This window comes from Mirounga leonina, unplaced genomic scaffold (assembly GCF_011800145.1).
Source record: "Mirounga leonina isolate KUSES-001 unplaced genomic scaffold, KU_Mleo_1.0 Mir_53, whole genome shotgun sequence".
NCBI lineage: Eukaryota > Metazoa > Chordata > Mammalia > Carnivora > Phocidae > Mirounga > Mirounga leonina.
Window position 1 is genome coordinate 77984235 of NW_023270807.1, and position 16533 is coordinate 78000767.

The following is a 16533-nucleotide window of genomic DNA, read 5'->3' on the forward strand; positions in this document are numbered from 1 at the left end:
TAGAAGGAGTAGCCCAGAGTATTAATTTCAATGCAGAGAGATATACAGGATGTTAATAGGAGGTATTGAGGAGGATTTTATTAAAATGCTATTTTGCAGCAATGCTCAGAATGCAGAAAGTGCAGACCTATTGTGAGGTAACATAAAACATTTATCTGGACTAAGAAGGCAGTCAGGATAAGATTTGGAAAAGTGAAATAAAGGCCTTTGTTGGACCACAGACATGAGAAACCTGTTTTCAGTCAAGAAACAATGAAAATATATAATAGCAATGAAATTTAAACATTTTATATTAAATCTTTAGTGAATCTTTCTATATAGTGAGAAGAAACACATCTTGTGTTTAAAGTCTAAATTTTAACAACCCGAATTCCATCAGATTTCCCTCATCTGTTTTTAGAGCAATGGTTGTAATGTTTCCCACACTCACAGAAATATTTGTAAAAATATTTTCTTGAATAATTAATGACAAGAACTAAGAACTGGAGTTAACACCAGCTATGGTGTTTTATTGAATTATGATCCATAATCATCCAAATCCCAAAGTTGCCCATAGTTGAAGATTCTAAAAGAAAGTAAGGGCATGGATGTATATTTGATACCCCATTTACTTCCCTTAAGTTCATCATATAGCAGGATGAATCATATCTTTGGATTTTGGAGTTGGTAGGTAGGAATTTCCTTATGTTCTGGGCTGCATTCCTACATATGCAAGATTCATTCAACCTGTTAAATAAAGCGCATTTGTGATTTTTCTTATCTTCTGAAATCTATATTTGCTCAACTTCTTCTTCTTGGCATCTTGAACAATATAATTTGCTGCCGCTGATTTTCATACGTTACCAGGATAAATTTACCAGTGCGGTTTTTATATGTAGATTTGCATAGATCTGTGCATATCCTAACAAAAAAACACAGCTATATTTAGGGCTAGAATATTAAGTTCACCAGCAGGAAACAAGCCATGGATGATGATAATTTTTTTTAAATTTTCAGCATTTCCTATTAATTGGTATCCATATTTAGATATTGGCAATAAGAAATAGAATGATGCTTTCTGGTGTTATTTTAAACTGTAACCCAGTATATATTGGCTGTAAATAAATCAGAGTTCATTGAAAAAAAGGGATTCTTGGTTTCAAATATAGCTTTCCCCACTATTCCAACTCCTGCATCATTGGCTAATACAGAATATCATTCAATCCCAAGCTTTCCTAACTACTTTTCTGAGTCCTAACAACTAAATATGTATGCCTTTTTTTCTTTTTAGAGAGAGAGAGAGAGCGGGGTGGGGTGGGGGGTGGACTCGGGAGCCCTCTCAGGGCTCAATCTCAGAAACTGAGATCATCACCTGAGCCAAAATCAAGAGTAGGATGCTTAACCGACTGAGCCACCCAGGCACCCCAAAATGTGCATGCTTTTATTAATATATTTGGACCTCCCGGAGCATTTTTGTTGTTAAAATTTGCTTCTTTCCATTAAATGTGCTTGCTGGCATTCCTCTAATATCATCACCAGAAGCATATTTGAAAGTAAGGAGAGGAGAATGCTGACTTGTTCCCATTCTTCCTCTGACTGCTGAAACCAGTGGTTTGAGTCCTGCCTCCCTCAACCCTTGTAGAACTCAGGACAATAGTCTGGGGTGAATAAGGTCAAGCATTTGAATTTTATAGCGTAAGTCATTCCTTACCTCCGTAATGACTATTGCTTAAAACAGTACCCATACTGGTCTCCATCATGTTTCCTGCACTGCCCCACCCCAATCCTGCAGCAGACTAACATTTATTGCAACACCTCTTGGTTCATGCTTGACAATGCTGACATCCTGTTGTTGATCAAAAATCTTTCAATAAGCTGGGATGTTTGTTCTGGCATTTAAGTCCCTGCTCAATCCAGCCCCAAATCAAGATCTTCCCAAAGCCATTTTATACTGCACCTTCTCACAACACTCTCACCTCATAAAATTAAGGCTACTGAAATATACAAGTTCTTAAATATACAAATACTCATAGCTCTGCAATTTTGATTATTTAGGCCCTCCACTTAAAATGGTCTCCCCCCCCAGGCTGTGAGCCTATGTAAGCCTGGCCTTTTCTCAGGCCCCAGATAGAGTTCCCATCTCCAGGAGGCTGTCCCACCAGAGTACACAGGCAGTACACCCTCCAAAGTCCTGTGCATAGACTGTCCACACCTCTCCTCAGGTACTTATCAAATGCTTCCTTGTACTGCTACACATTTCATCTTTATACCTTGTCCTCAAAAAGAGACAATAAGCCCCATAATGTTAGGGATCACATCTTGCATCCCTTCACATCTTTATGGCTTTACATATAGTATATGAATAATTTATTATGTGTTTGCAACTATGCTGCTGATTGTAACCTAATTGCCTTATTATAAAGTACAGTTTCTAGCCTTTCTGATAGTGACTAAGCAGTCTAGAAATGAGAAAGTATCCATTTTCAATATTATTATTCCAAAAGAACGAAATCACAGAAAACTCCAAGAATCTAAGAAAACATTTCAGATTTTTTAAACTGCAACTCAAAATTTCTCTCCCACCCTTCACCTTCTAATCTCTGCAATAGATTCTCCATTGCTTACTCTTAGAACAGATATATGCATCCTTGCTCTTCTTCAAATGCCATAAAATTGTGAAAGTAAATTTTAGCTTTTTATTGAAATTTCGAGATGTTACTAGTATCTTTTTCTCATTTGCTTGTCGACCTTTTTTTTTTTTTTTTAACCAAATGCTTATTATTTGTTGAGCAATGAGGGTTCTTGTGGTGACCTGAATCCATATAGCCCCTGTCAGAAACAACTTTTTAGTGGCTAATAACAGCTTTCATGTAACACATCAGACCCTGTTATTTTGAAAATTGACGTGACCGATAATGGGGTCCTTCAATCTGAACTTTTTGGAGACTTACTGAGAGAAGTGAATAAATACATTGATACAAAGGGGGGTTTTGTTATAGTACTGATCTGAACATATAATTATGAAAGTTTTCTTTAGATTTAAAACTTTTAAAATCTTACAATTATGAGATGATTTTTTCAATATGAATCCATGCAGAATTCACAAGATTTGGTATAGTTTTCTCTCTTATTTTGTGCTATCAAGACTTGTTCTTTGTCTCAAAAGTTCTTATAATTTTGAGCTCAAACTTACAAAATATGTGGAAATTAAATAACCTATTGATTATGCATGGAGCAGATCACACAGAAATTTCTGTTGCATTAAAAGGGAACTTCAAGACCTTTCTGTTGTCTGTTTTACAACAAGAAATTTATATTTTGTGGTTAAAATAATACACACATGCACATCAAAAACAAAGTTCTTTGTTTAAATGTCTACAGGAAGATAAATGAGAATATAAGATTATATATATATATATATATGAGAATATAAGAATATAAGATAATGCCAGTTAAGGGGCGCCTGGGTGGCTCAGTCGGTTAAGCGACTGCCTTCGGCTCAGGTCATGATCCTGGAGTCCCGGGATCGAGTCCCGCATCGGGCTCCCTGCTCGGCAGGGAATCTGCTTCTCCCTCTGACCCTCCTCCCTCTCATGCTCTCTGTCTCTCATTCTCTCTGTCTCAAAAAAATAAATAAAATCTTAAAAAAAAAAAAAAAAGATAATGCCAGTTAATGATTGCTGGTTGAAGATATGCACTTACTTACATTTTTATCCCTAAACTCCTCTATAGTAATATTAAAGAGTAAAAAAATTATAAACTAACAGTAAAAGAAAATAGGAGAGGAGGAAAAAGGACAAGAAGTATCAGCAGTTTTCAGAAGATAGAAAGTAGATGCAGGATTGGCAAGTGACTTAACAGAGTAGAAAAGCCTAAAGTTTATGGGTTCCAATAAGAACAGTTCCAATGGACAGATTTGACCTATAAAGCCCTTCAAAAGTCAGGATTTAGAAGTAGCCAGAGTGTGTGGGCACAGGACCAAAAACGAGAATGGACTAAATAATCTGTTCAAAGAGAATTTAGACTGCCCCAGGTTCTTCCTTTAATTTATACAGCCAGGCTTCTCCTCTGGACAAGTGAGACTCTTGAGACACGGCAAGTATGGGCTAAATTTCACACGGCAAGTATGGGCTAAATGTCTGAACACATGAGGATTAACTTAAAGGCTGCATACTGGGGGAAAAAAAGTGCATACAATGTAGCAAAACCAGCAATTCCTTCCCAGTTCAGCCCAAGCATTCTGTGGTCTGGTGCCTACCCTATGCCATTAGTAGGCTAGAAGACCCAGAACAAAGTCCTACAGATCCATACAGATCTAGCATTTGGAAGGCACTGCCCAGTCATCATATGTGAAGGATACTAGCTAACTACCTCACTAATGCATAATAACTGCCATTCAAGCTTTACTTTCTCCTCTTGGATATGAAAGAACAACCAGGGATCTCCAGACTTTTAAGGAAAGACTCCCAACAGGAAAGTCAGACAAAATTAAATGTAACAAAAAATCTTCAGGGCATTCCAATCAGCTGTTCCCTCTGCTGATTGGGGAACAGCTGATTGGAATGCCCTGAAGATTTGCCCTGAAGAGCAAGAGAATGCTCTTCCCCATCTTTGCTCTGTTCACTCCTATACTTTATTCAGGACTCTATCTCTTTTTTAAATATTTTATTTATTTATTTGAGAGAGAGCACAAGCAGGGGGAGGGGAGAGGGACAAAGGGAGAAGCAGACTCCCCACTGAGCAGGGAGCCCTGGGATCATGACCTGAGCCAAGGCAGACACTTAACCCACTAAACCACCCAGGCGCCCCATTCAGGACTCTTTTAACACAAAATAATAGGAGATTTTTTTTTTTACCATTATATTTAAATAGCATCACATTCCCCCCATGACTCAATTCTCAGTTATCCTGTTTCTTTACTTGAATTTATTTTTCTCCATATGTTAATTTCTATACTGATATTTTTATGTATTTATGTATTTGTTGTTCATTTTCGCTACTGCATGATGAACACTCATAAAGGCAGGAATGTTGCATATGACACATAGTAGAGGCTTGATAATTATTTTATTATTATTTACTTATTTATCTACTTATTTGTTTAGTAAAAATAATTAACTCAGATAAAACAAAACCAATGTGGGAAACACAATTTTTAAAAAATAATAATTCAGAAAACTAAGAAAAGTTATAGCCCAGAAACAATTAAAAAATATTAGCTATACAAAGGCAGTGATTAGAGAAGAATAATTAACTCTTAAAAGTTCAAAATATTAAAAATAAAATATACAGTTCAATATAACACTGTGAGGAGTTGGGAAAGAAAATCTCCAAGAGAGTCAAGAGAAATGTAAGATATGAACAATGGGAAAGAAAAATAAGAATGTGAGAGGTCAATCCTGGAAGTCAAATGTCTGACTAAGAGAAATTTCTACAGTAACAGAAAAAGTAGAGAGGAGGTAACAATTTAAGATAAAATGCAAGAATGTTTTCTGGAATGGAAGGAACAGTCTCATGATTGAAAGGCCCTCCAAATGCTCTATAAACTAAATGAAAAAAAAAAAGCCATCAAAGTATTGCTTATAGAACTTCAGAACCTGAAGCTACAAGAAGATTTTCTACTTATATAAACTTCAAAAATATCATATGGAACCAAAATAAGTTAGAGGGTACACACATTTTACGCATTTTTTTTTTTTCATTTTAAATGTATTATTTGAGTATAGTTGATACACAACATTACATTAGTTTCAGGGGTATGATATAGTGATTCAACATCTCTGCACATTATGCTATGCTCACCACAAGTGTAGCTACCATCTGTCACCATACAATGCTATTGCAAGATCACCAACTATATGCCCTATACTGTGCCTTTTACTCCCATGACTTATTCACTCCACAACTGGAAGCCTGTATCTCCCACTCCCCTTCACCCATTTTGCCCATCCTACCCATCCACCTCCCCTCTGGCAACCATCAGTTCTCTGTATTTACAAGTCTGATTCTGCTGTTTGTTTTTGTTTGTTTATTCATTTGTTTTGGTTTTTTTAGATTCCACATGAGTGAATATACACATTTTAAAACCTAAAAACAATATTTTATGTTATTAATGAATATGTAAACATTTAGTAAAACTATAAAAAACTTTCATGAGACTATTAATCCAAAATCATGATAGTAATTATCTATGGAGAAAGAGAGAGGGAAATAATATTTAGGAGGAATACAGAGGCAGCATTATTTATATGTATAAAATTTTATGAAAAGAATGACAGAAAGCAAATATAGCATCAGATTTAATGAGGCTGAGTGATGGGTATAATGATATTGCTGTAATACCCTCTACAGTTTTCAATGTTTTTGAAATATTTCACTATTGAAAACAAAATAATGTAAGAGAACAGAAAAAAGAAAACAGGTTACATAAAAAATTGCAGGAAACAAAGTGGTATCAAGTTTCTTAACTGTTATAATAGAAACCAGAAGATAATGGAGAAATATTCACCCACTCTGAGAGGAAATCATCTTCAACCAAGAAGCATATATCCAGCCAAAATATCAATCAATTAATATAAAAGCTGAATGAAAACACATAAGGCTTAACATCATTCACCTATTCTTAGGAAACTAGTGAATTTTGTACTCTGCAAAACAAGGGAGAAAACCTAGTAAGAGACATGAGAGCTGTTAAGAAAAATTTCGCTGGACAATTGTTAAAAATGGCAAGACAGGTTTTCTTAACTGCTGTAGTAGGGAAGAGAGATGTCAGTATAGAACTGAGCTCAACCCCAAGTTAAACAGTAAGAAATATTTTATTTATGACTGTTGCAACAAGAGAGAGAACTTAAAATCAATTCCACTAAAACAAAAGTTGGGAGAATTTGTAAATGCTGGGCTGAGCTAATTGAAAAGTACCCAAGGACATTGTGGGGGAGGTTCGTCAATGTGATTAGGCCATCTGTGTTTGTTAATTGTTGCTTCTCAGGGTTAGGCTTCTACCCATCCACAGAGACTGAGAGATGATGATGCTATCTTTCTTGACAATTACATTTCAAAGAAATGGCTTCCAGGGCCTTGGAGAAAGACATTCCTGAGTTTTAGAAAATTTACATCTTGAAGGAGCAAAGGAAGAATTTATAATTGCAAGTTTTCTAAAGAAAATGCTCTAAGGAAAGTGAGGTCAAGGGCTGTACTCAGGAAGAAACCTGTTTAGTCAAACTGAGGGGAATGTTAAGGTCATCTTAGTCAAATACAGGAAACTGGGGATCCACATAAGAGAGAACTGATGATATTAAGTGAAGCCCCATGTCCAAATTTATGCATCAGTTGCATAGAGACTGATGAGAGCAGAAGACTGTGGGATTCCAGTTCAGAGGCCCCCAGGAAAAAACAGACAAAAAAGGAACTGATTGGTTTCTAAAGTGTTAGACCACGTAGAAGTTAATATTGAATGAGTTTTTACAGTTCCGTTGGTCAGTTTAAAAAGAATTAGTGATAGAAAGAGTACAGAAAGATAGCGAAAAATATGCCACAAAAAAGTAAAGAAATCAATAACAGATAACTGGAAAATCCCCAAATACTCGGTAATTAAAGGTACATTTCTAAATAACACATGGATCAAAAAAGAAATCTCAAGAGAAGCTGAAACTTATTTTTAATAAATTAAATGAAAATACAGCATATCAAACTATGCAGTGCAGTGAAAGTGGTGTTTAGAAGGAAATTTATAGATTTGAATGCTTATATTAGAAAAAGAAGAAAGATCTAAAATCAATAACCAAGTTTCTATCTTAAGGTACTGGAAAAAGCAGGGCAAATTAAATCCAAAGTAAACCAAAAGAAAAGAAATAATAAAAATTAGAGCAGAAATAAAATTCAGAACACAAAAACAATGGAAAAAATCAATTAAATCAAAAGCTGGTTCTTTAGGGGTGCCTGAGTGGCTCAGTCATTAAGCGTCTGCCTTTGGCTCAGGTCATGATCCCAGGGTCCTGGGATCCAGCCCCGCATCAGGCTCCCTGCTCAGTGGGAAGCCTGCTTCCCCCTCTCCCACTCCCCCTGCTTGTGTTCCCTCTCTTGCTGTATCTCTCTCTGTCAAATAAATAAAATCTTAAAAAAAAAAAACCTGGCTCTTTAAAAAGATCAATAAAATTGATAAGCCTTTAGCCACGCTAAAAAAAATTAGAGAAGACACAAATTACTAATATCAGAGATGGAAGATGGGGCATCACTACAGATCCCGTGAATACTGAAAGGGTAATAGAGGAATATTATTAACAGCTCTATGCCCACAAATTTAATAACCTAGTTAACCTAGACAAATTCCTTCAAAGACACAATCTACCAAAACTCACACAAGAAGAAATAGACAATTTTAATAGGCCTATATCTATTAAAGAAATTGAATCAATAATTAATAACTTTCCAAAACAGAAAATATCAGGTCCAAATGGGTTCACTGGTGGGGCGCCTGGGTGGCTCAGTTGGTTAAGCGGCTGCCTTCGGCTCAGGTCATGATCCTGGAGTCCCTGGATCGAGTCCCGCATCGGGCTGCCTGCTCGGCAGGGAGTCTGCTTCTCCCTCTCCCACTCCCCCTGCTTGTGTACCCTCTCTCGCTGTGTCTTTCTCTGTCAAATAAATAAATAAAATCTTTAAAAAAAAAAAAATGGGTTCACTGGTAAATCTACCAAACATTTAAGAAATCATACCAACTTTCCACAATCTCTTCCAGAAGATAGAAGCAGATGGAAAACTTTCTAAATCATTCCATGAAGCAAGCATTAATCTAATACCCAAACCAGACACAGACATTACAGGAAAAGAAAACTACAGATCAATATCTCTTATAAATATAGATGCAAATATCCTCAACAAAATATTAGCAAAAAGAATCCGACAATGTACGAAAAGAATTACACACCACAACCAAGAGGGATTTATGTCAGATATACAAGACTGGTTCAACATTCAAAAACCAATTAATGTAATCAAAAAGTGTAGACACTTTTTGTTTGGCCATTTGCAGGTAGCTCTACCCGTAGGCTTGCTTTTAAGATTTATCGGGCCTGAGCCAGAAACTAGTCTGCTATATCTCCCAGGCTGCAAGAGATACTTTGAAGCCTTTGTCAATAGGCTGGAAAGAAAGAGAATTTACTCCCTCCCTCCATGGAGATCAGGTACTCATACCAGAGGAATCATCCTTCCAATCTCCAAACCCCCTGGCCACTTCAGCTGAATCCTTTCAGGCATTCGGTGTGAGTGAGTGTTCAAGGTCACAAAACCTCTTTTAAGATATTTTGTATGCAGGATCTGCCTAGTTAATCCAGCACCTAGTTTTGGGAGTGAGGATATTTGGTATTTATTATCTTGTAGCACTACCACTGAGAATGAAATAATTCCATTTTCTCCCACTGACCCTCTCTGTTAGGATTCATCTTCTCTTGACTGGCTGTGTAACAGAATGTGTTTGCTGTATTCCTTTTAATCATTCTCTTTCTGGAAGAAAACATGTGTCTCTGTGCTATTAATAGCTCCATGCTTGTGTATGTGATTATAAGCTCTCTAAGTGCAGAAATCTACATTCTATTCCATTTATAGCTACCCATTACCTAACATGCTGAACTTCATCTAAAGAGTTGTTGACTTATTATCTCCACCCTGGAAGATTTTGCTAATATTTCCTAACAAATATTATGACCAAGTAATATGTTTTATTGAGTAAAGATCTTACAAATTTTAGCTTTAGTCACATTATGTTAAATTTTGCCCAATTGAAATACAACTTTAATATTTAAATGCATAAAAGGTAAATATCCTGAGGTTGAAAAAGTAGCTGATTTAAAATAAGATGAACTTCACATGATTAAATAGTTTAAATCATCCCTTTTGTAATATTTTAAGTCCCCACAAGTAAGGACTCTTCAGTGCTACAATTAATGCCAGTCATTGATAATTTTACTAATAAATATTTTTATTTATATTATTGTAGTCAGGCAACCTCATAAATGGAATCTATAGGTACATAACTTTCAAGTGGAACTAATAGTTTTACTTGGGATGCTTCCTTTCTGTCCATAATACGGTGAGGGGAGGGGGGGAAGAAACCCACATTTCCAATTGGAAAACTCCAAGGCAGTCCCAAATAAGCTGACTAACATTTATAAAGTAATTCTCATCCTTATAAATTGCCTTCTTGCAGGAAACAGACCTTATCCTGACTTTTAATATTTCAATGCACCGATCTTGGTGGATGGAGAATGGACCAGGATGTACGGTGACATCAGTGACACCTGCACCAGACTGGGCCCCAGAAGACCATCGCTACATCACGGTCTCAGGGTGTTTTCTGGAGTACCAGTACATAGAAGTGGCTCATAGTTCCCTCCAGATTGTCCTCGCAGTAAGTGTTGACCACCAACCACTACTTCTAGTGCTTCTGGAATTGTTTTATTTCCATGCAAATTCAGTGCACACAAATGGAATCTGTGGATAAAGTGTGGCTATTTGCTTTTTTCTAATTAATGCCTCTTTCTATAGGGATTTGTTAGGTTAAACCAGGGCAAAGTAAAATGTCATCAGTCAGCAAATCAGTAAATAGGCTTTGGTATCTTCAGCATTTTATGTAAGAAATCCAACCAGTCAAATTTTGATCATTTGGCTTTTGGTAAATAGGACCTTTCCAAAGACTCCCGCAAAAAGATCAGAGAGTCTTCACAACTAACATGCTATGATGCCTAAATTTATAAGATTTCAACAGATATTTTCCCCCTATTGCTTCTTTCTGTCTGTGCTGCTAGCCCTGGGAATTCTCCTACTCTGCTCATATTCTTCTTCCTAGATTTTCCCAAGGTACAATGCATCACCTTCTATCATTTCTCCTCTTTTTCAAAACAATTCAGCTTTTCATAAATTCTACTTCTAGGACTATCATGCCTCCATTTATCATAGTATTAAACTGAAAAAGAACCCTCCCTCTACCAGGGGGCAGTAAGAGTTATAAATGATTCCTTTGTATTTGTATCCAGTATTTATAGAACATATTTGTAATATATGTCTGTTATATAGAACATATTATTTTATGGCATGCCTGGGTGGCTCAGTTGGTTGAGCATCCCACTCTTGATTTTGGCTCAGGTCATGATCTTGGGGTCATGGGATCGAGCACTGAGTAAGGCTACTTGCTAAGCAGGGAGTCTGCTGGGGGTTCTCTCTCTCTCCCTCTCCCTCTGCTCCTCCCCTGACTCGTGCACTCTCTCTCTCTCTAATAAATAAATCTTTTTAAAAAACATATTATGTTGTATCACTATGACAAAGAGATAAACACATCCTTTCTCAAGAAGGACTTTTACTAAGCCTAAATGCATAATTTTATAGGACTTATAAAGGCAACTTTACTATACATGTCTCCATTTATTTCTTACATATCCTATATGTACAGATCTACATATATTTTTCTTAGACTCCATGTAGATCTGAAACCACTGTGCATAGCATTAAGATTGTTAATGACAAATAATGCAAATGGAATCTGCTTTTTGAGTCTTTCTTCAGTTAATTACTTTGGGAGTGATGTTAACTCACAATTCTTTTTTTTTTTTTTTTAAGATTTTATTTATTTATTTGACACAGAGAAACACAGCGAGAGAGGGAACACAAGCAGGGGGAGTGGGACAGGGAGAAGCAGGCATCCTGCTGAGCAGGTAGCCTGATGCGGGGCTCGATCCCAGGACCCTGGGATCATGACCTGAGCCGAAGGCAGACGCTTAACCGACTGAGCCACCCAGGCGCCCCTTAACTCACAATTCTTAAATAACAAGACATAACACGTTCTGGATAGAATGGCATCAATTAGTTCACATAAAATTCTTCTGGAACTAATAAAACCATATGAATGTATATGTATTAGATTATATAACTAATAGTGACTAGATTTTTTAATGAAGAATGTATATATACATGTACATGTACATATACATACACGCACATAAATTACAGTAGGCTAAGTGTTCCGTGCTAGTAAACATTAACAAATCATTGTGACTAAAAACCATAAAGGTTTATTCTTATGGATCAGTAGAAAGTTCTGTCAATCACTGTCACTAAGAAAACAAGGTTGGTGGAGAAGCCACCATCTCAGTCATCACGGGTTGCCATGCCAGAGAGCACAGATATGGAGTATCTACACTGGCACAAAAATGCTTCTCCTTGGGAAGAGAAGCTCATTGTTTACAGTTCATTGTCTAGAACTAGTCACACAGTCCCACCCAACCGCAAAATGGCCAAGAAGAAGGGAGAATGTAAATTTTGGGAGGTCAGCATAAATTATTTCCACAATATTTGAATTATGTTTTGGCTAAAGCATTGAGTGATCTCCCTTGAATATGTGCAACCTGAGACATTTCTTAACAAATACACCCTTCTGGGGCGCCTGGGGGGCTCAGTCGTTAAGCATCTGCCTTCGGCTCTGGTCATGGTCCCAAGGTCCTGGGATTGAACCCCTCATTGGGCTCCCTGCTCTGCAGGAAGCCTGCTTCCGCCTCTCCTGCTACCCCTGCTTCTGTTCCCTCTCTCTCTGTGTCTCTGTCAAATAAATAAATAAAATCTTAAAAAAAAAATACACCCTTCTACAATACTCTTAAACTCTAAAACTGTTCATTTTAATTATCTTGAAATAAAAATAAGTTAGATTTGATGGGATGGAAAAAGTCATTTTATTATTTAAAATCCATTTGGATTAAGTATTCATTCTCACAAAGGAAAAATAAAACGTTTCTGGCATTTGGGGACAGATAATGTGTTAGAGAGGGGTTTTATATAAAACATCCCCTCATTGGAAGTCCCTTTTTTACTGGACCCACACATTTTGGAAAACTTCCACTTGTATGTCAAGGATGCTGTAAGGATATAGTTTATGTGCATGGATAGTTATATATGACTGTTTTAGAGAGTTAGTTGAATTAATGTGTGTATGTATAAACTATATTCATAGATTTATTATGCCCACATAAAATTTTGGCAGACAGGTATTTGCTTAAAAAAAAAAATACATAATGGCCATGAGGCTGACATACTGCCCAAAGTAAAATCATCTGTAAATGCGAAGTGGCTAGAGTGCAAGGAAGAGGGAAGGAGGGTCCCTAAGAACAGATGTGACTGATAATTCAAGCTCCTGGCTCTCACTGCTGTCTACATTGCCCCTATTTGAGTAGAGAAATAGTTTGAGCAAACCATCACAGGATATGGTCTCTTTACTTCTCCCCTTTCCACCTGTTCTTCCGCCCAGGAGGCATTTTTCTTTGGCAGTGCTGACTGTGGATCACCTGAGAGTCAGTTAGCAACAGTGTACCCAAGCCAGTTACTTGGAGAATTTTCAAAACCCTTTCTGTCTTTGGGCTTGCTGTTGTCTAGCCAGCCTCAAGGCTGAAAGCATCTGCTGTGCAGAAAAACTAGAATATCTTAAGTAGAGTTTTAGAATGGAAACCAAAATGGGACTTTTTGTGAACAATTTACTCTGCCTACTAATTGGAAGCCTTCCAACTAGATTTTCCTATAGTCATTCTGATCACTTCTGTTGTCATGATTAAGAGATGAAATGGTGTCTTGAATCTCTGCTCCTCCCCTTTTCATGTTACCCAACACCCCCCCCCCCAGACAATCCAACATTCAATTCAGTCGGGTCCAGTGAACTCTTCCTGAGGGCTTGTCCCCTGCTGGCATCTGAAAAACAAATGACAGAATCCCTGACTTTGACGATGTCACAATCAAAAATAGGGCAAGGTTCCTCAGGATACAAACCAGGTGCAAATAGGTACATTTTGGGGACATGGTAGACAGAGAGTACTGTTTGGGCAATTTCTGGCTTAGTGTTGTCTTCTTAGCTCCACCTCGTTTTCTGTGCAGTCAGCTGAACTCCTGCTTCTCCTTGCTTCCACACGTCTTTGAAGCTGCTCTCTCTTCCAGGGTATCTCGCTTGGATCTGCTTTCCCAAGGAGCTGCTTGCCCAGCTACTGCTTTGATTCACTCCAGATCTTTCTAGCTCATTTCCTCCAACTTCATTCAGCTTTTCTTTCACAGATTCCTGACCCCTGGCAATCCTGTCGCCCTGTTGTTCGGTTTTCTGCCAATCAACTCCTAGCTGATTTGGAAATTAGCATTCACAAAGCCCACATCTGCATCACACATACATAAGATATCTTCCATCTACAGCCAAAGGAAGACGAGTATAATATCCACATAATTGGGAAGAAGGGCTATTAATCACACAGCCTCCAGCTGAGCAGAGAGGACAGCCAGAACACCGTGATGATGAGCGAGGTGTGAGACTCCTAGCCTTCTCCTCCTTCAGCAGCATTTTCTTCTAGTTAGTATCAGATATCGCATTCAAAAGGAATACAGGTGTGCACAGCTTTAATAAAACCAACCAACAAACAACAAAACAAAACAAAACAAAACAAAACAAAAAACCCACACTTTCAAAATGATCAAATAAATATGTATGGGAAAAGCCAGGGAGGAGATCAACTACAGAGATGGTATTGTTCGCATTACAAAAGAATTAAGCCAATTTCTTCAAACATGTGATTGCAACTGCCTGGTTTACAAAAATGTGTTCACAGGAATTAAATCTTTTGGTTTGTGTAACAGTCCTGTGAGGGCTGCAAAATGGGTTAAAAGCCTTTCCCAAGATGTCTTAGCTAGTAAATAGGGAGGATGGACATGCTGACCGAAGTTTTCCTCTGGTACCAAGGATAGGAAATAGGCTGCAGCCTGCATGCCAGCAGCAGCTGGTGGGAAATGGATTCCTGAAACCCCCAAATTCAGAGTTCCTCAGTGGCAAAGAATGCCATGATTGATTAGCCATGTCTGCCATGGGTGAGGGGAATGGAGGTGTGTGTGCCTCATAGTTTTTAGACACACATAATACCTCACTTCCTGTGACCAATAGGATGGAACGTGGAGGGTGTTTTACGAGGAAATGTAAATAAATAAGCTTTAAGGAAATCTAAATAAATGTAAATAAATAAGCTTTAAGGAAAAGTATTTATAGCAGTACTGAAGTAACTTTATATTTTAAAATATATGTTACAGTTTCAAATAATACATTGGAAAAAACAAACAAACAAGTACGTAATCCCTCTTTTTTCTGGTTACCTCCAGAGGACTAATATCTCTAAATTTAAGCTAAGCCTCTCCAACCAAAATCGCTGGGTTTGTTTTCCTTTATTTCCTTTACTTCCAACACACTTCTGAGTTCACAGCAGATCGATGATTAATATTTTTAGGATACCAGCAGAGGATACTGGTAAAAACGTTAATAAGCTTACTATTTTCTGCAACTATTAAAATTGGCTTAGAAAACATATACAAATTAGCAGGAACATCATAAATGACTTTAGAAAAGGCCTTAATACCTGGTGCACTGTTCATAGCTAAAAACAGGATCACTGTCAAGTTCATCCTTCAGTCATATCTATTCCCTATCCAGAAAACTTTGTATGTTTTAGAGTGCATAAAATAATGGAAATCGGGCGCCTGGGTGGCTCAGTTGGTTGAGCGACTGCTTTCGGCTCAGGTCATGATCCTGGAGTCCCGGGATCGAGTCCCGTGTGGGGTTCCCTGCTCGGCAGGGAGCCTGCTTCTCCCTCTGACCCTCACCCCTCTCATGTGCTCTCTCTCTCTCATTCTCTCTGTCTCAAATAAATAAATAAAATCTTTAAAAAAAAATAATGGAAATCATTGTTTAACAGATGGTGGTAAAAAAATTTTTTGAAGTTAAAACGTGCCTTCATGTGGATGGAGCCACAGATGTTTCCAATTATTCCCAGTTAATGATATATATTTGCTATTTGGCTTGTTAAGACTTGCCTAGGAATACCATTGGTGAGAAATTTTCAAGACTTCAAAAGCCTTTATCCAAGTTAATCTCGGATTGCACTGGGAATGGCATAGGAATATTTCTTTGGATGTTGGTGGCGTGCATGGTGCACGGATGAAAATGAGTTGCCTTATTGCTCACACTGCACTTTGATGCTTTCTTTAATCTGGAAAGACATATTCAAAAACAAAGATTTGGTGGTCAAAGATTTGGGTCCTGATTTTAATGTAGCTTACAACATTGCTATTAAAGTGATAAATAGTAAATCTGAGTTGTGAACTTGCTTCATTTTGAAGGGATGAATGTTTTTTATTTTATTTATTTATTTTTGCAACATATTTATTTTAATTTATTTTATTTTATTATGTTCAATTAACCAGCATAGTACATCATTAGTTTTTGATGTAGTGTTTAACAATTCATTAGTTGCATATAACACCCAGTGCTCATCACCACATGTGCCCTCCTTAATACCCATCACCCGGTTACCCCATCCCTCCACCACCTCCCCTTTTGTAACCCTCAGTTTGGTTCCCGGAGTCCAGAGTCTCTCATGGTTTGTCTTCCTCTCTGATTTCTTCCCATTCAGTTTTCCCTCCCTTCCCCTGTGGTCTTCTGTGCTATTTCTTATGTTCCACATATGAATGAAACCATATGATAATTGTCTCTCTCTGCTT

At 37.4% G+C, this 16533-nt stretch overlaps 1 protein-coding gene across 1 annotated transcript in view; it reads left to right on the forward strand.

The window, feature by feature from the left end:
- NKAIN2 (sodium/potassium transporting ATPase interacting 2) overlaps positions 1 to 16533 on the forward strand; it is a 984828-nt gene that overhangs the window by 806494 nt on the left and 161801 nt on the right. Inside the window, exon 4 of the mRNA XM_034990494.1 lies at positions 10181 to 10381. Coding sequence (XP_034846385.1) covers positions 10181 to 10381 — 201 coding nt within the window. The remainder of the gene's footprint in view (positions 1 to 10180; positions 10382 to 16533) is intronic.